This window comes from Sarcophilus harrisii, chromosome 1 (genome assembly GCF_902635505.1).
Source record: "Sarcophilus harrisii chromosome 1, mSarHar1.11, whole genome shotgun sequence".
Taxonomy (NCBI): domain Eukaryota; kingdom Metazoa; phylum Chordata; class Mammalia; order Dasyuromorphia; family Dasyuridae; genus Sarcophilus; species Sarcophilus harrisii.
This window is the reverse complement of record NC_045426.1, coordinates 643,015,612-643,040,072: the sequence shown is the minus strand read 5'-3', so window position 1 is coordinate 643,040,072 and position 24,461 is coordinate 643,015,612. Positions and strand designations below refer to the sequence as shown.

Genomic DNA, 24,461 nt, shown 5'->3' with positions numbered 1-24,461 from the left:
AATGGTTCTTAATTTGGGGTTGACAAACCCCTAAGGGATGAGTGAATAGGTTTAATCTCTCTAAAAGTAGAAGGGGAAAAAAATTAGATCTTTATTTCAATAATTTATTTTCTTTGCAATCTTGATGAATTTTGTTCATTGTTTTTTTTTCCCCTGAGAATGGGCCTATAAGCTTCACAAGAGTACCAGATGGAACCATGACAAAAATGATTAAAAACTTCCAAATGAATGTATGTATAAAAGCCCTTTCTAAAAACGAGATTCTATTTTGTGTGCAACAAGCGGCAGAAAACTTTAAGTAGGACATTGAAAGGTCATCCTAAGTACTCTGATGTCCTAGGTAGTTGATTATGCTTTATTCTCCTTGTCAATCTTCCTCTCCTAGGCAGAGACAAGGCCAACAGCCAGAAATGTCCCTTCGCCTCCCCACCCGACCCCGCCACCCCTAGGTGAAGAGTCGAAGGGTGCCATCTGCCCCAGAGGAGAACAGCCACGGCTGGGTGGGGTGGAAGCTCACGTCCAGCACCCCAAGATCCCGATGCATCGTGTGGCCTTTGAGAACTTTCACTGGCACCAACAGCGGGTTCTGCAGAAGGTCACTGGAGAGGAGAGAGAGAAGGGCAGGGCCTGTCACTAGGGTGGAACACCAGGAGGGAGAAGAGGAAGCCAGACAGAGGAAGGTCTTTGTCCCCTCAAGGCTGATGAAAGGAGGGTAGTGAAGAGGAACGGGGTGGGGCTGGGGGGAGAAAGTCCCATTACTGTCTCCCTAGACCGGCAAAGGCACTGGCACTTACTTGTAGACCATGCCATGGCAGACAATGACGCTGCCATCATCAGATCCAGAGGCAAAGAGCGGGTACCTTGGATGGAAAGCGACAGCCCGGAGGGCCTTCTTGTGGTGTCTGGGAGGTGGAGGGAAGAGGGAAGTCAGTAAAGGATGTGTTCGGGCACCCAAATTGCCGCATCTGAGCTCACTGGTATCTGTGAACACGCCAGTGTGACCTTCAGTCCCTCCATTTCCCCCCATCTCCTTGGCCTAACAGCCCCTTCTTCCAACAACAATCCTTTGTCCTCCTGACCCCCCTGTTAATCTCATCCAACTCTCACATCTCCCAACCTCCCATTTTTGCTTCTCAAGTGGCTGGAAAAAATCATGAATTTATGATGGCCAGGTCCACTACAAAATAAACATGTAACCAAAAACAGCCTTCGTTTCTGCCAACAATCCCTTGCATCATTTTCTACTGACTATCCAAGGCTGTTCCACACTTTCAATTCTCTTGAGCATTTAACTATATAATCCCTCCTCCCCCTCACTTTTAGCAAAAATAACCTCTTTCTGCTTTCCTAAAAGTGAAGTCATCATTGTCTTCATCAATCTTTAGTTTCCTCTAATTTTCTTGTTATTTAGAATCAAGAAGTTATCATATACAATTTGTATTTTTAAAAATTAATATTCAACATCAGTTTCAAAATTGTCCTATTTGTCTGCTTCTCCTTCTGTTCTCTTCTATGTGTTTCTTATCTGTTTTTCAAAAAAATTTCCCAATTTAATTTTATTTCATTTTCTATCTATTTTTTAAAAAGCAACAACAAACTTTTTTATCTCTGACTTTTTTGGGGGCTGGGGGGAAGGTGTGGGAGGAAGAATCCCTATCTTTTTATCTTTAATCTCTCCTCCTTAAGTGTACCCTTGTCCTCAAGCCTTGAAACAGGTTTTAGTTTCCCTCATGATGTTTCAGAAACTTGTTGCCCACTCAGACTATGAACCATCTCCCCTTCATTTTCACTGCCAAACTTCCAGAAAAAGCCACCTACACTCACACTGTCCCCCAAAGCTGCCTGTGAGCACTGTTCTCTTCTATCCAGGTTCAAACACTGGGGCTCCTATTTAACATTTCCTCCTCTCACACTGCGGGCCCCACTGCCCACTCTTTTTTTATAATCCCATTACTCTAGTTCAGGCCCGTCCCTCCCTCTCACCTGAAGATCAGATTTCTAACCTGTCCCTCCCTCTCTCTCTCACACAGTCTGGCAGTGGGCTGTCCTGTCAGTCGCATCTCATGTTGCTTTTGCCCTCAGGTTCCCCCTCTGCGCCCCCATGACCCAGGTCACACGTGCCCCTCTGCACGTCTGGGCTTCAGTCTTCCACCTCCATGACCAGCCACCAATGCCCAATTCTGCGATTCCTCCTTTTCGTGATGGGCATGGACGCCCTTTCCTTAGTCGGGGGCAAGAAGAGAACAAGATCCGTGCTGAAAAAAGGGGCAGTGAGACTGGCCTGCCATTAGCACTCCTCACCTCAGCACCTTGTAGGGTTTAGTTGAAAGGTCAAGGTCAAACCAGATGAGTTTGCTGTCGTAGCTGCCACAGATCACGTTGTCCCCTGTGTGGGAAGGAAGGGGGAGAGCTGGGGCTGGTCGCCGGAGTCCCCAGCGCCTTACCCCAGGGCTCTGGGAGTGAGTGGGCCCGGACTACCCCCACGCCACCTCTTACCTTGGGGGTGTATGGCCAAGCTCGACACCCATTTGCAATTAGGCATCAGCTTCTTTGTGAGCTCCTGGCGAAGCAGGTGGTAGAGACGGAGGCTGCGCTGGGAGGCCACGAACAGGAAGGGCCGTGAGGGGTGGAAGGCCACACACTGCACCTGACCGTGGCTCCGCCGGAAGGGGCTCTGGCTGCGCCGACGGCTCACCTGGTGCATCAGCACCTGTGTGTGCTCGGCAGCTGCCACCACCGAGGCCAGGTAGTCCCCGCGGCCATGCCAGGCCACCTGCTTCACTGGCTGAAAAGGATGGGAGGAAGAACGGGAGAGCTAAGAGCCGAGGGAGGCAAGCCCCTCACACCAACGGCCTCCCCAGCCCCACCGCCCCGAGCACCTTCTTATGGTGAATCCGCAGCCTCAGGCCATGGTCACGCTCTTCAGCTGAAGCCTCCTGCCACTCCACAGGCTGCCCGGCGGGCTCTTCTGGGGGTGAAAACGCACTCAGCAGCTGGTCTGTGCCGCCGGTGGCCGCCAGGTCCCCTAGGCCTGGATTCAGCAGCAGCACGGACTCCCCGCTTTGGAGACCCAAGAATAATGGAGATTCCTTTCAGAACCCCCCCTGTAACCCCGGCCAGCCCTTGCCACTCTCAACAGCTCCCAGAGGAAGTACATGAAAATCACCATCTACCTTTCACAGATTCTGCCCAGAACCAAACCCAAGTCTCCTAAAACCAGTGCTGCTTCCCCTATATACTATGTTAAAGAAATTCTCTCCCACCCAGGCTTCTGGAGGGAATTTATGAATTTGTAACCAGCTGTAGAATACTCTTAAATGGATATGATTGTTGACTATGGGAAGCTGAGCTCCAGCTCAGGGAATTGTTTCATGTGACAGTCTAAGAGGGGAAGCACTCCCTGGTCCCCCAGAGCTGCTGAAAAGGGGGGGAGGGGTGCAGTTTGGAATGGGAGACAACCTGAGGCAATGCTGAGGAATGACTTGGTCACTGGCGATCTGGGTACAAACCCTGCTTTGGACAGAGTGACCACAGACAAATCATTCCATCTCAAAGGCTGTGTTTCCTTTGTGAAAAGTGGATCCCTACAACTTCCATGCATGCCAGGGGGAAAGGCCGGTGGGAAGATGCAAAGGGCCCCAGGAAGGCCAGGCCCCAGCCCGGGTCACTCACACAGCCACGGCTACAAGAGAGATGGCAGGGTTGGGATTCCAGGCTATGCTCTTTACCACTCCAGACACAGGAACTGTCTTCAGGCACCGACCGGTGTTCACCTCCCACAGTCGGACCGAATGATCGTCTGAGCCTACAGAAGCCGAGTCCCATCATCAGGGTGAGACTCCCCAATGCTTCTTTCCCAAAGCTAAATTCTGGCCCCACGAATGGGAAGGCCAACCCCCTGACCCAGTCCCTGCAGAGCAGGACACCCAGCTAGGAGGGTGTGCTTCCCCTCTCTCTCCCTCTTCCCCCTTGGACACACCTGAAGCTAGCCAATGGCCACTGGGAGAAACACTAAGGCATCGGACCAAGTCACTGTGGCCCTTGTACACCTGCAACAAATGGAGAAGGAAGTATTAAGTCCTTAAGGACAGGGAAGAAAGTGGAGATCACTCAGGCTAAGAAGAATCAGAATATAGCCTTAGGCTCAGCCCAACAGGAGGACCCTTCTCCCCTACTCTCCACCCTTACCCCTGCCCCCATCTTTTGCTCTATCCCCCCTTACCAGAGATTGGGTAGTGGGAAAGGGCTGCAGGTCCCGGGGTTTGGGCAGTTTGGGAATCAGGTCTTCAGGATCCACATTCACCTAGAACACAACACACACGGTCCTGTGGCACTCTGGTTCTGAGCCCAGGTCCCAGGAGATTTGGGGAGCTGTGTGGTCTTAGCACAAACAGCTCCAACACTCTCAGTCTGGGCCTGCCTGATGTAAGGGATGGACTAATGGGATTCAGACGGGCTGGTCCATGCTGCTGACCCTCCCGCCCAATCCATCCCTTGAACCCCATTCACATTTGCTAGGCTCTCACCAGGACATTTCCCCATGCCGACCCCACCGGTCCTATGCCCTACAAGGAGCCCCCGCCCTCAACTTCAACTGGCCCCCTGCAAGGGCTCCCAAGCACACCCTCATCTTGCGCTGGCGAGGGCACAGGTAAAGGTCCAGGCAGCGCTCAAAGCGCTCCTGGATGAAGCGGCCGTAGGCGGGCACGGCCCTGAGGCACCGAAACTGCTGAGGCAAGAAGTCCAACTTCCTCTCTCCGGGCTCCTGCTGCTCCCAGGCCAGTCGCTGCAGACACAGAAGAGGGAGGTTAAGCTACACGGCCCAGAGCGGCCCCCTCTGGAAAAAGGGGACAGGAGAGCAAATGCCTAGAGCGAGTGAGCACTTCTCGCTCCTAAAAACTGGGACTCCAGCCGACCCCACGCCACAGCCCCCGGCTCGACGCACCTCCTCCTCACTGAGGAGATACTCAGGCGGAGGGTTGTAGGACTCAGCATGGCCCGGCAGAGCAAGTTTCGGGGCAGGTACGTGCATCTTGTGGCGCCCCAAGATGGCATTGGGGTCCTCCTGGGCCCACAGGTCATAGTAATGGGGGGTGAGGTCCTTCGGCCGTCGTGGCTGGATCCACCCCATCTTGATGGCATGGACCAGCCGGGAGACCTGGAACGACAGAAAGGGTGAGAAGCCGTCTGCAGAGCTCGGGGCCCTGGTAGGCAGCAGGCGTGGCAGAGGCGGGGGGACCTCACCTTCTCCTTCTCAATGAGGGAGGGAATGAAGCTGCGCTTGTCAGCAGGACGGTTGGTCACTGGGTGAATCATCAGGCTCCCACTAAAGAAATCGATAGCTGGCTGGTGGCGGTGGAGGGGGAAAGAGTAAGGGAGAGTTGGGGGGAGACAGAAAGCACTGTTACCTTTTCAGTGTTTACTTTTCTGTGCCTCATCCTCCTCTCCCCATCCTCTCCCCACCCCCACCCATACCTCATAGGGATCATAACTGGCATCCCCAAACTGGCCCTTCTGTAGCCGCTGGACCAGGGCCACCTGTTCGTCTGTCAACTTCACATCCTGTCCTGTCATCTTGTCCTGTACTGTCCTCCTGTAGGAGCATGAGAAGAGAAAGGGGCGTCAAGAAGGGGCTGAGACCGTCCAGAGTCTAATTCCATGCCTTGAGGATCCCACCTCCTGACTCTAACATGATTCCCCCAAGAAGGCTGGGTCCCCTTCTACTGGCTAATCACCCACCCTCTTACTTACTTTCCCCTCCACTGCCCCATTGCCCAACTGACCAGTAGTCAGGGTCATCCATCTTATCCAAGAAGTGATCAAGTTCATCTCGGCTACGCAAGGGTTTATAGATCTTTTTCCCATCGAGGTCATAGCCAATGTGGGGAAAATCCTCATACCATTCCAGAGGGACATTCCCCACCGTGTTCCGGATGTCCTAAGTGGGGGTTACAGAACAGAGTAGAGACATCAGCTCCAGGTGGGATAAGGCCACCCAAGCTACTCCATTGGACTGAATGTCTATTGGGGAGCCTATCCTGTGGTCCCTATGGCTGCACTCCATCTTCTGGGCTCGCCTCTGTCTCTCCTGTCCCTCAAGGGTTGGGGATCTGCCCACTTCATTTCAGCCAACGTTTAATGCTGTACAGTTTCCAGATCTGAAAACTCCACCTCCTTGTCCTTTCCTCCTTCCTCTATTCAGACCCTCCCCTCCATTTCACCACTCCCCCAAAAAAGCCTTGGATTTCTTGGCCATGGCCCTGGGAAGCCACAGCAGTGACCTCATTGCCCGCTTGCTCACTGCCCTGGCATGCAGGCCAAGTACCTGCTGCCAGGGCCCAAGGCACAGGGCCAAGGGCCGTTCACTCGCGGGTGGGAGGGACCGGGGGCAGGGTGGGGGAGCCCACGGTGTGGAGACAGGCGCAGGGAGACAAATACGAACACTTCATCCCACCCAGTCCCGGCATCTCCCGCCTCCCAAGGGGGCAGCCTTTTTGCCCAATGGGAGTTCTCCCCAAATGGGGATCCTGCAGGTTGTGACTATCCCCCTAGCTGGCTGGTACTGAAAGGGGAGAAGGGAGCATTAGGGAACACAGGTGTCTCCCACACCCAAGAGGGAGGTGTGAGCTCTCCCATGGAACTGGACAGTCTGAGTCCAAGCTCCTCCCTCCCCAACACACACCATCTGGTCTCCATAAACACCCTGAAGGAACACACACCCCAAGGGGCCAAAAGGACCAGGAAGGAGGACTGAGAGAAGGAATAAGACCTATGGGGTGGGGGGCAGGGGGAGACTCAAATTCCCTTCAACATTCACAATCCATCCTGATTCCTGGTAATCTCGGGAAGAAGAAAAAAGATTCCCGACAGGGTGACAAACTGGGTCACAAGGAATGCTTTAAAGAGACTGTGTCTATGAGAGAACCAGGGCTCGGCAAGGGGAGCCTGCCCCTTCTGTTTCCACTCTCCAGTAGCAGCAGAAGCTGTTCTTGGATATAGCCTCCTGTCCCTGCCCCCTCCCCAAGCACATTCCCTTCTCCGAGGATTCCGGGAGTGAACTCAGCCTCCACCCCCGTCCTATCTGCACTCCCCTTCGGAGATCTGCCGTCACCACTCTGCGCCCTCCCAAAGCCCCCCTTCCCCAAGTCTGGGAGCTGAGCTTGGCCAGAGCAAAGCTGCATTCCGAGACGCACATTCCTGGCAGAGGCTCCCGCCAGCCGCCACTACGCTCGGCGCTCCTCCCTGGTTAAAGGCGTCCTTCTCCAGCCTCGGATGCCATGGCGCTTCCTTCAATAGCATAGCACGAGTCAGGAGGGTGGGGGCCAGGTGGGTTGGGAGAAGAAAAAAATATCCTACAAGGTGTTTGGGAGAGGAGGGACAAAAAAAAATGGGACAAGACTTTAGCCTGGAACCCTAGGAAAAGAAAGAGTCAGGATCATCCCCCGCTGGAGTTTAGGGGGGAAGGGGAAGAGACACAGGGTTGAGCTCTGTTGTGCCAGGACAAATCTGTGGGTCATTGTCTGGAACTTCCCAATCCTACAGACATTATTTTATGGATGCTATGTATGTAGCACAGCACAATGAATATAGAGAGCTGCCTTCAAAGTCAGGAAAACTTGGGTTCAAGCCCTAAATTGGACATAGTAGCTATGACTGCAGGAAGTCATTTAACCTCTCAAATATCCTCCAACAAGTCTCTAAGAGTCTTAAGCTGCCAAACAAACTGATCTGCAGAGGTACAATATCCCCCACCGAGAATTCCCTAAACCAGCACAATCGCATCTAGCCTCCTGGGTCCTTTCCCACTCTGGTATACATATCTATGTGTGAATTGAGTATACCTGAGCACACATGTATGAGAAAATGTGTGTGCGGCTGAGATACAATGTGAATACATAAGAAAGTAAGCATTACTACATATGTATATAAATGAGGTTACATGGCGCTTTTCTCAACCTTATGAGGTAACAGTGAATCAACAAGCATTTATCAGCTGCTTTATAATGTCCCGAGTATTGTACTAAATGCTGCAGGAAAAAAATAAGACAAAACCACAAGGCCCAACCATCGAAAAGTTCACATCTGAATAAGACAGATGTGTACATATGTATTTTATATGGGTTAAGTGGGAGTAATCTTAAGAAAAAAAAAGTCTTGGGGTGGAGGTTCACCTGGAAAGGTCTCTCATAAAAGATCTTGAAAAAGTTAGGAAAACCAAGACTTTAGGGGAATCAGGGATGGGGAAAAGTGAGTACAAAGAGACAGGGACAACAAGTACTGCTGGATGAGAGAAAAATGGAGAAGAGTAAAGCGTAAGTGTAGAGAAGGAAGGAGCCAGGTTGGGGAGGGCTTCCAAACAGAGAAGCCCATGGAGCTCACTGAAGATGCTGTGCTCAAACAGATGCTTTCGAACAATCCCAATGGAAATTACTAAGGACAGACTTGACTGGAAAAAACACCAAAAACTTTTGAGGAGGAGCCCCAGCAGCAGGCCATTATAATGGCCCAGGCAAGAGGTGATAAGAGCCACAACTAGAACTATGGCTGTAGAAGAAGATACAGATACAAGGGATTTTGTGAAGCCAGAACTGACAAAATCTGATAGCAGAGTAGCCACGTTTGGAAACGACACCATGTTTTTGAATGTAGATGACTAGGAAGATGGTGATATCCTTTCTAGTAATAGATTGTTCAAGCTGTCCAAGAGGCAGATGGTGATTCAAGACTTCTTAACTAACTCAGGATTTGGATATAGGGCTGGATATAGAAATATAAGAATAATTTGCACAGAGATAGTAATTGACCTAATAAGATCATCAAAGGGTTAAATGACTTGTAGAAAATGACATTTGAACCTAAGTCTGCGGACTCCACTAAGCAAGTAAGAGAGAAACAGAGGGGTGGGGAAGGGAAAGAGGAAGGGAAGGAAGAGAGAGAGACAGACAGACAGACAGACAGAGGGGGGAGAGAGAAAGAGAGACAGAGAGAAAGGGAGAAAGGGAGAGGGGAGAGAGACAGAGACACAGAGAAAGAGAGGAGAGAGAGAGAAAGAGAGAGAGAGAGAGACAGACAAAGAGAAACAGACAAAAAGACAGAGAGAGAGCGAAGAGATAGAGACAGAGAGCGGGGGAGAGAGAGAGGAGAATGAATGCAAGTGAGACATTGTGGGTGTGAACTCTACAAAAAGATACTTTGTGCCAGAGAGTGAGCAGATGTATTTGTGACTGATAGATTGTGATTAAGTGAGAAATGGTGTCTGGATTTGGAAAAGATTATCTATTTGTCTGTGACAGCAGAAATGAGAGTCAGTGAGTGTGTGTGTAAGTGTGTGCATGTGCGTGCGTAACTGACACTAAACGAATACAAATCACAGAGAGTCTATCTGGGAAAGAAAATAAATGATGTTTACATGAAGAACTGACACTTATAAGAGTGTGCACATGACATGACTGAAGGCTACAAAATGTTAAGTGTGAGAAACATCATCAGTTTACCTGTTCTGCTGACATTATTTTCAAGTGGCAGTGTCTTAGAAACAGTATATTTGTGAGATGGGGGAAGGAGGAGAGAAAACTACCATATATGGACAGACACAGGATGTGTGTTTACTACTGATTTAAAAGATGGCGTATATGTTGGAAGAACTATATGTGTATGTGTGTTATACATAAAAAATACTGTCCCCAATCTAGGCTGCTTTAAAAAAAATTTGTCCCCACCTCCCATTCTTTAGAGAAAGAGGGAAGCCTTTGGCCCTGAAGGAGTTAATACTTTGCCCATTCCTCATCCAGCAGCTGGGTTAGTTTGGTCATGCTGGGGTGAGTGTGTGTGTGTTCGGTAGGGGGGAAGCAGGGGCAGAGAGAGGCAGGTCGCTGATGTTATTTGACCCCCTTCTTCCCTCCCCACGGTGCTGAGAAGACTCTCAGGGGTCTCTTCCCTCCCAGCTGCCCCAATACCTTTTCATTCCTTAATACCTCCCCCACACGTGTCCTCAGGGGCCCAAGTCTTGCCCTGGCACTCCCCCCTGCTTCGGTGCTACGAAAAAGCCGGCACCGTGACCTTACCTACCGTCTCTACAGTAAACCAGAGGATCCAAACTTGCCTCCCAACAGTGGTTGGGGAAGATCCCCCTATTCCAACACAGACCCGGGAGAACCTCTGCACCCCAAAACTGAGTCAGAGAAACACTAACCTGATCAGTGACCAGAGCAAGCCGTCTTCCTTTCCCCACTCCTGTCCCTCCCCCAACTGTCCCTAGTTCCGAGGGAAGGTGCCCCTTCGGTGGCTGTGGCTGCCCCTGTGGCCCAAACTCCAAGGAGAATAAGCAGATGATCAGTTCTGGGGAGGTGCCCACAAATGTGGCTCCTTTTCCACAAGGGAAAGCCCCGACTCTCTCCTCCACAAACCCACTCCCTCAGGAGGGAGAGAGGGAGGCCCTGGTGCTCTGAAGAGCCCCCCGGAGCCAGTTCCAGGCAGTGGGAGGGAGCTGTGTGTGCTGTGGGGGAGGGGCCAGGCTGACCGCCCCGCGCTGAGCTGCTGGCGGATGCCGAGGCTATAAAGCTGCTGGCTGCTGCCACGCTCAGCCTTAAGATGCACATGTGTGCTGAGGAGAGAGGACCAGCGGCGGCGGCGGACGGCTGCTTCAGAAGCCTCTGCCTCAGAGCCTGAGAGGAGCAGGGCTCCCCTTCTGCGTCAGAGTCCACAGAAGAAGACACCTCTGTCCCCTACCGAGCACGAGGAGAGAGGCGGGAGGCATGAGCTGTGGCCAGAGCTGAGGGCTCGTGGCCAGCCCCAGACCCCCAGGACCCCGGCTCCACTCGGCCCTTGCCCCCTCCCCAGCCTTCGCCATGTCCTTTGCCATGCTGCGCTCAGCACCCCCCAGTCGCTACCTGTACCCCGAGATCAGCATGCTGTCAGAGGATGAGGAGAACGGGAGCGAGAGCTCGGGCTCGGACGAGAAGCCCTACCACCTCGACGCCGACGGCTTTGGCCTCAAGGGTTCCAAGCGCCGCGCAGGAGCCAAGAAGGGCAGTGGTGGTGGGGGGCGCCTGAGCCGGGAGCCCCGGCAGAGGCACACGGCCAATGCCCGAGAGCGGGACCGCACCAACAGCGTCAACACCGCCTTCACCGCCCTGCGCACCCTCATCCCCACGGAGCCCGCAGACCGCAAGCTGTCCAAGATCGAGACGCTGAGGCTGGCATCCAGCTACATCTCCCACCTGGGCAACGTGCTGCTGGTGGGCGAGGCCTGTGGAGACGGGCAGCCCTGCCACTCCACACCAGCCTTCTATCACCATGCAGGGGGGGCTAGCCCCCCCCCTCCCCCTCCCCCTCCCCGGGACAGCGAGAACTCCCAGCCCAAACAGATCTGCACCTTCTGCCTCAGCAACCAGAGAAAGTTGGTGAGTGGCAAATTTGCTTTGGAATGATGTGCATATGTTTGTTTATGAGGGTTGGTATGCTCAAAGTCTAGCGGGAGAAACCATGGTTCCCAGCTTTTTCCTGGGGCTGGGCTGGGGACCACAAGAATTTCCAGTTGGAGTAGATGAGAGGAAGTAGACTCACACCCAGAAGGTGCCCACCATGCAAGGCCGGGAAGTGCCCCAGCAGGGAGGTTCCTAAAGACCTCCAAGAGAGGTCTCTTATCTCTGTCTGAGCACTAGCCAGACGCCGAGGGGACTGAGCCACAACCCTGCTTCACGCAAGCTCAACTGTGACCTGCCCCTGCCCTCCCCCCACCTCCCCAAGTCTCAAGGGCTCCTGCAGGAAGCACTGCCTAAGTCAGGTCCATAGAGATGGACGAAAGCAGACGTCCAATCCTCATATACCAGAACTGTAGGCTAGGATGACCAGCTATGGATTTGGGGCTTGAGGGTGGGGTAATTCAACCCATTAATGCAACCCAGCTTCCTCGGAAGCTAAGGCCTAGGGGAGCCCATTAAATCCAAGCCAGCTGTGGCGGCTCCAGAGTTCTCTGAAACTCATCCTCCAATAGGGTCTGGGCTAAGGTGCTCCTATATAGAGGCCCCTCCGACCTCACCACACTTACCTCCAACCCTAACCCACAACTCTATGTCCAGCCTTGCAAAGGATGTTCAAGAGACCCCACAAAACCAGCTCTAGCCTCTCAGTAATCACTCCATTAGCTCCTTCTGCATCTCTCCGTTCAATATCAATGTGCATTATCATTGGAAAGGCATCCTCTCTTATGTCCCCATCTAGGACAGCTAAATCCCCATCCAGGTTAGGACCTTTTATCTTCACTTCCTGCTAACCATAAGTACAAGGCTTATGGATTAAGTTTATGGGCACCTACAATTCCCCAGAGTGAGTGCAGATGGTAATATGCACTCTCTGCATCCATAGATTTCTCAGTCTCATAGGAGGGAGGGAAGGAGGAAGGAGGGGAGAGAAGGAAAGATGGAGAGAAGAGAAGAGACTCCAGCAAATAAAGGAGGAGCCAGAAGAGAACAGGTTTCAACCTCAAAGCTGCATTCTCTCCTCCTAAGTCTGCTCTACCTGCAAGTCTGGCAGAATCTATGGACAACCACAAGTTCTCTCTAAATCTAGACTTCTCACATTTCTTAGATAAGATGGTTCCTACCATGAGAACTCCAGGAGTATGTCCTTTATTCCCCAAACCACTTATAATCCTACCCCTACCCCTTTTATATCATCAAAAGCTCCATCCCCAGAAAGAATGGAAGGATACCAAAATATGGTGAGGGAAGGGGAGAGAACTAAGCCCCTTTGCTTAAAACATATTGGGGAAAAAAGAATCAGATTTGGAAAGACTGATGCAGCTACTGAGATCTACCAACCCAAATAAATTTAGGGAAGTTCCTGGGTTCTTTCCCCTACACCTTTTCCAACAAGGTAAACAGAACCAGGTGGTCTAATATGCTATGGGGCTCAGGAATTATGGGACTCTGTGGGAAGGGTCTATCAATATACTTAAGTCCCTGGAGCAAATAGAACTTCGGACTGGGGATATAAAGATTAGATATAGCTGGGGGAAAAGATGACTTGTAGGAAGAAGTGTCTCAGGAGACTTAGACTAATGGTACTTACCCGACGGGACCAGAGGACACAGGAAGGCAATAGGGCAAGAGCTGAGACAGATCAAGTCTGAGATGGCTGCAGAGCACCTCTGGGGGTATGGGGGAGAAATGAGAACAGGCAACAGGGAGCTACAAGAGAATGTTATGCATAAGGACAAAACCTATGACTGCATTGGTATCCTCTAACAATTTAAGTGCAACCAGTGATTCGAGAGCATTGCCCCGGGCACTTAGAAGCCTCACAGAAAAGGGTGGCTGGCTTCACACCAGGTAAGAGTGAGGAGGGAGAAATAGGGAGAAGCCTAACAAGTGAACCAGAGACAAAGAACAGAGGGTCGGGATCAGAATGGCCTAAGGAGCAACAGGAGGTCTTCAGCTTACACTGGGTCAGTCTGCATGAATGACTGAGTGACCCTCCCCCGCCTACTTCCACCCCCTCTGAAAAGGAACAAGGCCAGACCCCAGTTTCACAAAGCAACAAAAACGCCGTGGAAGCTGTCAGCATCTCTGACACACAGAACACAAAGGCAGGGAGGAAGGAAAATGAGGAAAAGTAGGGACTGCTCTGGAAAAAGATCACTCAGTGACAGTCTGAGAACAGAAATAGCCCAGGGACAGGGGGAATCCCAGGCAGAGTAGTTTTTTCCCCTGGGGTTAAAGATTTTTAGTGCCCCACCAACTCTTCCCTTCCCTCTTCTCCAGCAGTAAAATCCCTTTGGACAGCTCCTGTTCAACTGCTTACTTAGGGACAGGTTCCCTCTCCTATCCCTACAACCAGAAAGGAGGCCTAATCTGAAACTGCTCCACAATCCTACCTCAGGTACTACTGGCCAGGTCCACAGAAGGGGAAATTACCCATGATCCAGGGAAATGAATTCTGGCCCAATTCACTACAATGAGGTAGGACTGGTGGTCCCATCTATTAGCATTCCTGCTAATGGAAGTTAATTTGGGGCTTTGCAAACAAACAGGTCATTGAGGAACTTGAGGAGACCCCAAAATAAATTACTACCAAACTATTATAGACCTGGGTTGTGGAGGGGAGGAGCAGAGAAGAAGAAAAAAAAGGGAGAGCCATGGGACAAAGGGCTCAGGAAGCAGTTTGGAGACTGAAAGAATAGCCTCCAGGGTCCTCACCTCACCCCCTTGCACTATCAGGGAGATGGGCTAGCCCCTGAGTCTAGTAATTTATGGTCCTTCCTGCACTTGGTGGTACCGGAAAGGCAAGGTGAGAGGGGAAAAAATACGAGGCGGGCTTTTCCCAATCCCCATTTCCTCTCCAGACAGCACGAGAGCGAGCTCCTGGGGCCTGAACATCTGGGAAATTTAATTTTACAATTTCTGTTCTGCAGCCCCCCCTCCTACTCCAGTCTCCCCCTCCCCAAGCTGTGGTAACGAGAGACGAGGCGGTCTGCATGGAAGGAGGCAGGGGGACTCAGGAAAAGCTTCCCCCTTACACTCCCCAAAGCAGACAGACCCAGCTAGGTAGGGGGAGGGGACCCGGACCTGGCTCTCAAAGGGAAGGAGAAAGCAGTGGGCCTTTAGGGCACCCCTTCTGACCATGACCCGCCAGCCTCATGATGGGGCCAGCCCAAGGGGAGGGCATTCCATTTGTCTGACCCAAGAAGCCCGGTCCATGTACAAGTGGGGGTGGGAGAGCTCCGTTGGAGCCTCCAAATCCCACCCATTCTCTACAATATGTCCTGCTTTGATCCCCTTACCCTCCTAATGGTACTTTCACTCTCCTTTTCAGAGTAAAGACCGGGACAGGAAGACTGCGATCCGGAGTTAGGAGACAAAGATCAACACCGGGAAGGGGGTGGGGAAGCAGAAGAAGGGGAGATGACATCAAATGGAGCCAAAGGAAAGATAAGACAAAAGTCATACACCTTATCCATCTGCCCCTTGATCTTTGGACCCTCTAGGGACATGGGCCTCAACGGCACATTGGATAAACTTCCCCCCTACCACCAAACAGACTCTGGGTTCTTGAGAACCTACTAAGAGCCCTGTACAGAATGGAAGAGACCCCTGTGGCGGACGCTTAGCGATTAGGGAAGACTGTGCCCTCTACCTCAGGACGGGGTGACAGCCAAATCAGCTGTACCTGGGAGAGGAAAAAGGAAAAGCTGGCGGGGTGAGGAGGAGAGGACCGCTAGCATCCACCCCCCCCCCCCCCCCCCACTCCCTTAACCAAGAGTTAAGCATTCTCTCCCTAAAAGACCCCAGCCCTCAAGGCTTTCTGGTCACTGAAGAACTTTAAAATATTCTGAATTCTGACTTCCTGATCTGATTTTCTTTCTGAATCAATACATGCTGGTGTTTCATGTCATTGATACGATAATATAAAGTCCAAGTTATTTGTATAATTAAAAATTAAAATCATAGGGCCCAAGTATGGAGGTATACCACTTCCTCCATCCATTCCAGGTCCCTCCTAACCCTAGTTCCTAACACCAAGGGCCTTGGTTGTTTTCCAGTCAGAATTCTGCCAAAGGGAAATTCTAACATGGGAATCTCTTTCCCAAATTTGCCATCCTTCAGTCACTGGCCAGGAAGGACCAGCTGAAACAGAAGGGCTCAGCCCCCAGGACAGCAAAGCCTCTCTCTAGACCTGCTGCTGGTGGGATTATAATACAAACAGAGGCAGGACCTTGCTAAAGGGATAGACCACTAATTCTCAGGGTTCTACTAACAGTCCCTGTGCCCCAGACCAGATACCTGCACCAACAACCACCATAAGAATTACACAATCAAAAAAAAAAAAAAAATTTTTACACAATCCCCGGGCTGCCAGGTAAGATTTGGCCCTGCTCAGATAATAGGAAGCAGACCAGGGATTTGTGCAGATAAGGAGGAAAAGAAGTATTAGGAAGGAGCTTGCTGCAGGAAGAGATACAGAAAGAAGAGACAAGGGTTTGAGTCAAGAAAAGATGTAGAGACAGAATAAGATCAAAAAAGGGCAGCGTGAGAAAAGAGGGACAGTGAATGCAGAAAATGACAGAAACAGAACAAAAGCCTCAGAACAAAGCCAGGGATAGGTGGCAGAGTGGTAAAGACATGCCAGGAAGACTGGTAAAGTTAAAAGCTTTACTTCCCCAAAGAAAACAAGGTGCCAAATTCGGATGAAGAAAAAAGGAGTGGCCAACCTAGGTTATACTTTGCCTAGTAGCCCAGGAAAAGAGAAAACCTTTATAGCCAAAAATCAAGCCTTGGTGAGGATGAAGTACTGGCGAGTTTTGAAGAAATTCCCTTGACGTTAGTCTGGTAAACGTAGGTTCTGCCCTACTCCAAAACCCAAAAAGGCACCAGGAAGTTTCCTTGTCCACAAAAATATTCTTTTTCCACAGAGTTGGTCCTGTGAGGGATACGGAAGATAAGATCAAAAGGTGGAAAAATAATGCTACTTATTCCCTCTTCCCCTGCCCACTCCCACAGGGGAAGAGAATACCTTAAGGTACAGGTCCTAGCCCTGGTGACCCACTTGTAGAATAAGCCTAAGAAAAGGTTTTCCTGTTGGCCACTGAACACCGGAGGCCCTGGGCTCTGAGGAGCAGAGAGAGCCCAGGCAACTGCCAAGCAGGGTTTCCATTCAGAATCCTGAAATGGCAGGCCTCCCTCTTCTCTTGTGCAGCAGCAGCTTGGCCCAATATGGAGTCAAGGTTTTCAGACTTTTAAAAACTGGAGAAATGAGGGTCTGAAAAAGTTGCTGTCTATAGCCCAACTCTTTAGGCCCAGAAGCAGAGAAGCTTTGTACCCTGTCAGGGGAGGGAGAGGAAATTATACAGATCAAGCAAGCCTTGAGAGGGACATGGAAACTAGGGTATATAGTCAGATGGGAACACTCATAATAACAGTAACAGCTGGTACTTTGAGATCTGAAAAGTGCTTATTAATCTCAAAACAACTCTGAAGTGTATGCTAAAGTTGTTATCCTTACTTTACAGATGAGGAAACTGAGGCTTTGTGAAGTTAAGTCCTTGACCATGATCACACCTGAGGGAGGATTCAAATCCACATTCTCCCAGATATGCTTACACATATGCGTACTCCCTCCCCCTTGTCTCCCCCTTTTCCCTCTACCAAAAGTCACTGAATGAGGAAAGGCCCCAGCTCACAACAAGGAGCTTCTCTAAACCCATCACTCCCAGGACAGCATTCACAGAAATGGAAGTGTCCACAGTGGGCCTAGCTTGGGACTGCTCCTAACACTCTGGGTTTCTTGGTCTCAGCAGGCAGTGGCCCAGGACGGGGCCCAGCCCTGTCATGGATCTGATCTATGTTAGCAACTCTGCTGCAATTTGAGATGGCCCCTATATGATTTTGATTTTGCCCCTATTTGATTCATCATCCAACCCCCCCCCCCCCCGCCCCGATTCTTTTCAGAATACCCATCTCTCAAGGCCATAAAGTTACTGTTGGAAGCCAAAGCCACAAGAGGCAACCTTGAAGACCTAGGGTCCTAGGTCATTTATTCCAGCCATAACAACGAGGAAATCATTCTTTGATATCTCTCAGCCAAATGGTCATCTGCTTAAATAAGGACAGACAACAGGGCAAAAAGGACTTTATCCCAGAAGTGAAGTGATTCGGGCAAAGTGCCACAGCTAGTAAATCGCAGTAAGGCACTGAGCCATGGTCAGTAGGGTAGGGGGAAGCAGCTTTTCCACCAAACCATCTTGGAAGAATTCCCTGCCTTCTGAGACTGCTCATTTTACTCTAGAACTAGAACAGCCCTAATTGTTAGGAAGTTTTTACTTATAGTGAGCTACAATTGGCTTCACTACAATTTCCATCCATTTCTCCTAGTCCTGCCCTTTGGGGCCAAGCAAAGTAAGTTTAATCCATCGGCCACAATAATTGTCATGCCCCTAAGTATTCTTTTCTCCAAGCTAAATACCCCAAGTTTCCTCTCACCCTTCTGATGACCCTCTTTCCAAGAGACATTAATACTATTTCCAAATGTGGAAAGTGAAGTTAATGAAACAATATTCCAGGTGTAACTGCAGGGGAGAGAGGGACTGCTATCTTCTTAAATGGACACCATAGGGAGACGTGTCACAACTGACAGCATCCTGCGATTAAGAATTGGGAACCTCATAGAATCATAAAAAGAAATGGAAGAGCCTAGAGAGGTCATCTAATCCAGCATCTTCATTATACAGATGAGGAAACAGGTCCCAAGCTCACACACGTAATGAGAACTAGTATCTTAATCCAGCTTTACTGATTCAAAATTCAGTGTCCCTTTACAATGAACTATGTATGCTGGGGCTCAAATCTAACCCCCAATCAATAGTTATAAACTGGGTAACCTGGCCAAGTTACTTAGGTTACTTCTCTCAGCTTTAGTTTCCTAATCTGCAAAATGGGGGTAAAAATCATAGTATCCACCTCAAAGGGCTAAGATAAAGTGTTTAGGGCATTTTGCAAACTTTAATGTACTTAAAGCATAGAAATAGACCTGTGATTTTACTGGCATGGGGAAGTCCCTGTTGAGAAAACTCCCTCTTCCAAAGTAGAAAGGCAATGTCTCCGTAATTCCAAATCTTTGCAAGCTGTCTGTATTGCTGAGATTTAAGTAACCTATCCAGGAGAGTCACAAAGCAAAACCTGGTTTCAGGTCAGCTCTTTATCTATCATACCATACTCTCATTTAACATATCAAATCAATATCAATTTCAAATGATTACATCTCATGAATGTAGCTTATGAGTACATTATAGCTTTTTTGGCTGCCAGGTTCCTTATAGGGAGGCACTACTACACTACAGTGGTTTATATCTTGTCCCGGACATGTACTATACATATGTATGATGCTGGACAAATCAGCTCAACTCCCTTAGCTTCAGGTTCCTCAATGGCAAAAAATGAAGACTATGGATGGATAGTAAGTATGGATGGAAATGAGAAGTACAGATCTTTAAGGTCACTTTCAACTTTAGATTCACAATCTTATTTCTTTCTCTTTTCTCTCTCTCTCTCTCTCTCTTTTTTTTTTTTTGCTGAGGCAATTGGGGTTAAGTGACTTACCCAGGGTCACACATCTAGGAAGTGTTAAGTGTCTGAGGCTGGATTTGAACTCAGGTCCTCCTGATTCATGGCTGGCACTCACAGTCCCATTTCTATCACTGTCAATTCAATTCTGTATTTAATAAGCTATACTATGTGCCAGCCATGGGGGGCACAAAGACAAAAAAGAGAGACCCTAAATAGAAGTCCAATTATTATAGTCCAATAGAACCCAAAGGCTTTTCCACAGGAACCACTGTCTAACCCTAGTCAGTCAATCAATAAGCACTTATTAAACATTCATTACACACCAGGAGTTGTGCTGCACTGGGGATTCAAAAGGAGGCAAAAGATAGCTCATGCCCTCAAGGAATTCAATCTTCAGGGGAGACCAAAAAACCCAAACCAGTAAGCACAAATAAGTTAATTAAGAGATGGCCAGGAATTAGGAGAGGGAAGGCTTCCCACAGAAGGTAGGGTTTTAGCTGGGATTTGGAGGAATCCACAAGGCAGAGATTGGCAAGTGAAAGCCTTCTAGGTATAGGGAACAGCCAGAGATGGAAAAACTTGCTTGTGAAACAAGCAAGAGGCCAGGGTCACTGGATGGAAGAAACATACTGGGGAGAAAGATTTAGTAAGGAGAATGCAAAGGCATAGGGGGGCTAAGTTCTTCATAACTTTGAATACCAAACAAAGGAACAAGATTTTTTTTTAACCCAGACTTTTTGTTTTTCATGTTCACCATCACTGCCTATATGGCCTAATGGAAATAGGGCTGGGCTTGGAGCAAGAGAACTGGGGAATCCTCCCTTCTATCACTTACTATCTTTCTGAGCTTTGGAAAGTTCCTTAATTTCCTTGGGCCATAGTTTTCTCATGGTAATGATCTTTGGGGTCTTCTGACCCTCCTCACTGCTAACCTCCCAGACCTTGAATGCAGACCTAAGCTGACTTCAAAGATGGGCAATACTTTTTTCAGAGTTGGACTACGAGAGAAGCCAATAGAGTACAACCCATACCTAAAGAAAAATCTCTTGTAAAACAACCCCTGGGAAATTCTTCAAAGCATGGTCAATACTACTACTTGGTAGTTAGTAGGATGAACTCTAAAAGCCTAAAACCTATTATCATCACCCAACCCAACTCTAGGCCCCCATGCCAAAGCTGTAATACTATAAACTGCTGCCTATTTCTGGACTGAAAGTCAGTGTTGGCTGCAGGAGCCAGGTAATTCTTTTAACTTCTATAAAGCACAGTAAAGACCCCAGAACAACAATTTGCTTTCAAGAAGTCACTGGGCATACTGACTGGGGGGAAGTGGGGGGACAGGGTGGGGCTTCTCTGTCATATATTATATGTCTCCTAAAAATAAACCCTATTTATTCCAAGACTCAGCCCCAATGCAAGAATGTACCAGTCCGGTGGTGATTTAGAGCTGGCTTCCCTCCCCCCTCACCCCCACCCAACTCTGCACAGCTGGCCAGCCATTAAAATCCTGCAGGTGACGATTATAGTTTAGTAGTAAGAGCTGCACTAGGCAATTGCAAGAAGAAAGGCTGAGCTCATGGGGGAGGGTATGGTAAAAATAGGAAAGGTAAAGAGATTTTACATGCCTCCCAACCTCAGCCCGTACACAGAAGATCTGACTTCTGGACTGAGAATGAGAGTTGGGGGGAGGGGAGACAACAGCTATCTTCTTACTTCTAGAGGCTGTGAGTATGCTGAGGGGTTTCCAGACTCTTTGAGGGGAGAACTGCAGTGCCAGCCCCACTCCCCCCCCCCATTCATTACTCCTTGAATCCAATTTCTCAGACACACCCAAATTCATTCCTTAAGGAATTGGGGGGGGGGGGGGGGGGGGGGGAGAGTTGAGGTGGGGGAGTGTGGATCAAGACTGTCCAGACACCTCACCTCCTGGACCCGTTGCAAAGGCTGAGTCACTGACGGGAAGGCCTAACCACAGGCGTTCAAGAGCACCCCTCGTAACTCCGTCACTGCTGACCTCACTCTTCCCTTAGGTCGGCAGAAAGGCCCTTTGGGAACCCGGACAGAAGATGTGATGGGGAAATAGACCAGGAGTGAACAAGAGCTCTTGGGCTGCATGCTGGCTGGTCCCTTGAGCACCACATCCAGACAGACGCGTCTCAGCCCAAGGCTGAGGTGAGTAGGATGTCTCAGGAGATGAAGATATTGGCAGAAACACAAGGAATTGGAAAATCAGGTCCTTGACTCCTATTACCAAGATCTCAATGAATGCATCTCTCAGCTTCGGTTTTATGAGACAATCCACCATTATATAACTCACACTTATAGAGCACTTTAAAGTCTGCAAAGTGCTTCACACCCACTATCTCACTGAGGTCGGCAAGTAGTGGCGAGGGGCGCACCAAGGTCACACAACTAGGTCAGTGACAACACCAAGAACTGAACAGGGACTTCCTCCCCAAGTCCAGCCTTGCTCATGGTATCAGAGGCCCACCAAAGGCGGCCAGTGAAGGGCCTGTCCCCAAAACCAGGAGGCACAGAGTAAGTAAGGGTTGAGCAGGGCCCCTCGCTCCGGGGCTTCTTCCACTAACTTTTCTCCATCCTTAGCCTGGCCTGGATCAGATCCACACAGAGGAATGCCTAATGCAACCCCAGACACCCTGCAGACACTTCCACTCACTCCAGGTACCCACCCACACGCACTCGAGTAGAGACAGACACACATCCTAACTCTCCCCTGGCCCTTCAACACAGCAGCAGGCCCAAAAGACCTGTGGAAGCAGGAAGCCAGGAGTGTAATTTTGGAGGAAATTCTCAAAGCCAAAGCCATTAAGGGCTAGAAAGGGGGCTGTGTCCAATTGATAGAAATATAACACGATTAAAAAAAAAATCTAAATGTCAGGTTCAATTCGGACAGAAAGCCATCTCCAGATTTCCTCTCCTTAATCCTGAATGAGCCCCCAAGTGAAGAGGGGGAGAAGGGAAGTAAAAGGGGGCAGGCACAGCCAAGGGCATCGCCCCACCTTCGTTCTCCAAAGTCGGGCTCAGCCACGTGCCTCAGCTAGGAAAGGGGAGCCCTATGTATAAGGAGCTTCATTCTCAGACTCTGGAATGAACGGGTCAGGCCAGCACAGCCTCTTTAGAACAGCATTCTTCAAATGAGAACTGGTTCTAGTGGATCCTTTCTCCTTTTCCTGGGGGTCTCTTCTGTGTGCTCTGGCTGGGCAAATTAAGTGAAAGAGAGAAGGAAACTAATAGGGGAGCAGCAAAGGGGATCAGAAGATTTTAACTTGAAAACTGTCCTGAGAATGCGCATATACCAACTACTTGCAAATACAATTTATTCCTTTGCCAACAAACCTTTCTATTTTGGAGAAGAAATCAAGAACCCCAAATAACAGAGCTTAGGGATCAGTGTCAAAATTATTCTAAGAGCCCTTTGTCTGGATATGCCCTGTGCCTTCCCACATTCCGTTTCTGGTCCCGGGATCATAGCTCCAAAGCTGGAAAGGACTTCGTAGCCCACCTGCAGTGCAACCCCCTCACTTTACATACGAAAGACTTGCTGAGGTCACCTATGGGTGGCAATCAATCTTTATCTGTATACACTTTTAATCATCTCTCTTGGGTGCTGAGAGCCCAGCTCTTCTGAGCACGTGAGGTATCTCCTACACATCAGAGGGATGGAAGCTCTCATAGCAGGAGAAGCAATTTCCCGTCATTTTAGTTTCCCTATCATTCTTCCTGCTTCCTGATCGTTGAAACGACAAGGAAATGTCTTGCCCAAAGACATAGCCCATTTCTCCCCAAGGCTGGCACCCTGCCCTGTTTGTTAGAGCAGATACAATCTAGAGTGGGGAGGCCAGGAGATATGCTAGATAGGTAAGAGCACCGGATTTGAATTCAAACCCATCTTCAGACACTCCCTATATGACCCTGGGCAGACACAAAGCAATTTCCTCATTTATAAAATAAAGTTTTTGATAGCAGCTACTTCCTGAAGGGGTTGTGATGACCATGTAAGGTACCATATGCAAAGAGCTTTGCAAACCTTAAAGTGCTATGTGGATTGACTTGTGAATTAACTGAGATTTTTAAACAAGTGGCTTCTTAGCAAAATCCTATCAGTCAATATCTATTCATGATGGCAGATAAACAGCATCTCCAAAAGTGAAGACTGAAGGCACTGAAGACACAGGAGGGAGTCCAGATTTATAGAACCCAGGATTAGCCTCTGCCCTTAGTTATGATTTCTTACTTCTCCATACCATCGTCTGCCTCTCCAGGACAGTGAAGAAAGAGAGCTTTTTCAGTAGGGTAGAAGGGGGTATGTCTTTAGTGCCAGAGACTAGGGCTTAGTGGAAGTAACACTAGACCAGGAGTCAGAAGACCAGGGTCTCTTTCAGCTCTAATATTCTAAGTCTAAAGTCAATAAGCCTCTAGGTAACTATCATCCCCTCCAAAACTGAGTCTTTACTACATTCCAGTCCTTAAGGGCATCCCCAGAGATGAGAAGACACTGGAATTTGAAGGGATTTCAGAAGTTAGTTAACCTTGATTTTGAGGGACTTGAAATCCAAAGGCTTAGTGACTTGTCCATATCCTGATCACACATCTGAATTATTCTACTTTGTTCCAGAAATCACATTTAACGGAACTGACAAAGCTTGATTATTATAGCTAAAGAAAAAATGATCAGAATGGTCAAAATACTCAAGGAACAAAGTGGGGAAAATTTAACCTAAACTTACACACGGACAATAACTGCTTTCTTCAAGTATCTGAAAGACAATAAATGTAGAACAGAAGTGTCAAACTCAAATAGAAACTGATCCCTGAAGACACATATTGACTTAGAAAACCACAAATTAGCATTATCTATGTTGTATTTTTATTTTGTTAAATATTTTTCAATTATATTTTAATCTGGTTCTGGCAACAGTATAGTTTTGCAGCCAGCATGCAACCCACAAGCCCGGAGTTTGACACCTCTGTTCTAGAAGAATTTCATGTGTTTTGTTTGGACGCGGGATTTGAGTCCAGATCTGAAAGTCAATCCTACCTTACCTAGATCTTAGATGAATGCAGACCTTTGTTTCCCAGTATCTTCCTTTGGTTCATGTAAGCATCAGTTGTGCCACTGTGCCTGGATGGATTGTGTCACTCTACTCCTTATGACCCCAACTCACTATCCCATCAATTTTCCATACCTTCTGCTGGCCACTACTCTCTCATGAGAACAGTTTCCCTCAAAAGGAATATAAGCTCTGAACTGATGTAAAGTGAAATGAGCAGAACCAGGAGATTATACAAGGCAACAAGACTATATGATGATCAATTCTGATGGACGTGGCTCTCTTCACCGTGAGATGGTTCAAATCAATTCCAATTGTTCAGGAATGA

At 49.1% G+C, this 24,461-nt stretch overlaps 2 protein-coding genes across 2 annotated transcripts; one reads left to right on the top strand and one right to left on the bottom strand.

Annotated features, from left to right (window-relative positions):
- Window positions 1-341: 341 nt before the first annotated feature.
- On the bottom strand, window positions 342-10,849 carry BOP1 (BOP1 ribosomal biogenesis factor). Its single transcript, XM_031947614.1, has 16 exons — window positions 10,729-10,849; window positions 10,520-10,664; window positions 10,193-10,409; window positions 5,784-5,938; window positions 5,476-5,593; window positions 5,245-5,346; window positions 4,946-5,158; window positions 4,625-4,786; window positions 4,223-4,303; window positions 3,980-4,049; window positions 3,673-3,805; window positions 2,880-3,060; window positions 2,497-2,785; window positions 2,302-2,386; window positions 795-902; window positions 342-599 (listed from the first exon to the last, which is right to left on the bottom strand). Exons 1-16 carry the CDS (start codon window positions 10,847-10,849, stop codon window positions 446-448), a joined length of 2,334 nt encoding a protein of 777 aa, XP_031803474.1. The 3' UTR covers window positions 342-445.
- Window positions 10,463-15,431, top strand: SCX (scleraxis bHLH transcription factor). Its single transcript, XM_003763209.4, has 2 exons — window positions 10,463-11,402; window positions 14,815-15,431. Exons 1-2 carry the CDS (start codon window positions 10,848-10,850, stop codon window positions 14,851-14,853), a joined length of 594 nt encoding a protein of 197 aa, XP_003763257.2. The 5' UTR covers window positions 10,463-10,847; the 3' UTR covers window positions 14,854-15,431.
- The last annotated feature ends 9,030 nt before the right edge of the window (window positions 15,432-24,461 follow it).

What these genes read in the sequence shown, in the direction of transcription:
- BOP1 (XM_031947614.1), bottom strand. Translation starts at nt 10,849, where the DNA reads ATGGCGAAGGCTGGGGAGGGGGCAAGGGCCGAGTGGAGCCGGGGTCCT. An exon ending in TTGCTCTGGTCACTGATCAG is followed by an intron (nt 5,939 to 10,192) that starts GTTAGTGTTTCT and finishes ACCCCCACTTAG; the next exon opens with GACATCCGGAACACGGTGGG. An exon ending in CCCTCATTGAGAAGGAGAAG is followed by an intron (nt 5,159 to 5,244) that starts GTGAGGTCCCCC and finishes CTGTCGTTCCAG; the next exon opens with GTCTCCCGGCTGGTCCATGC.
- SCX (XM_003763209.4), top strand. Translation starts at nt 10,848, where the DNA reads ATGTCCTTTGCCATGCTGCGCTCAGCACCCCCCAGTCGCTACCTGTAC. An exon ending in TCAGCAACCAGAGAAAGTTG is followed by an intron (nt 11,403 to 14,814) that starts GTGAGTGGCAAA and finishes TCTCCTTTTCAG; the next exon opens with AGTAAAGACCGGGACAGGAA.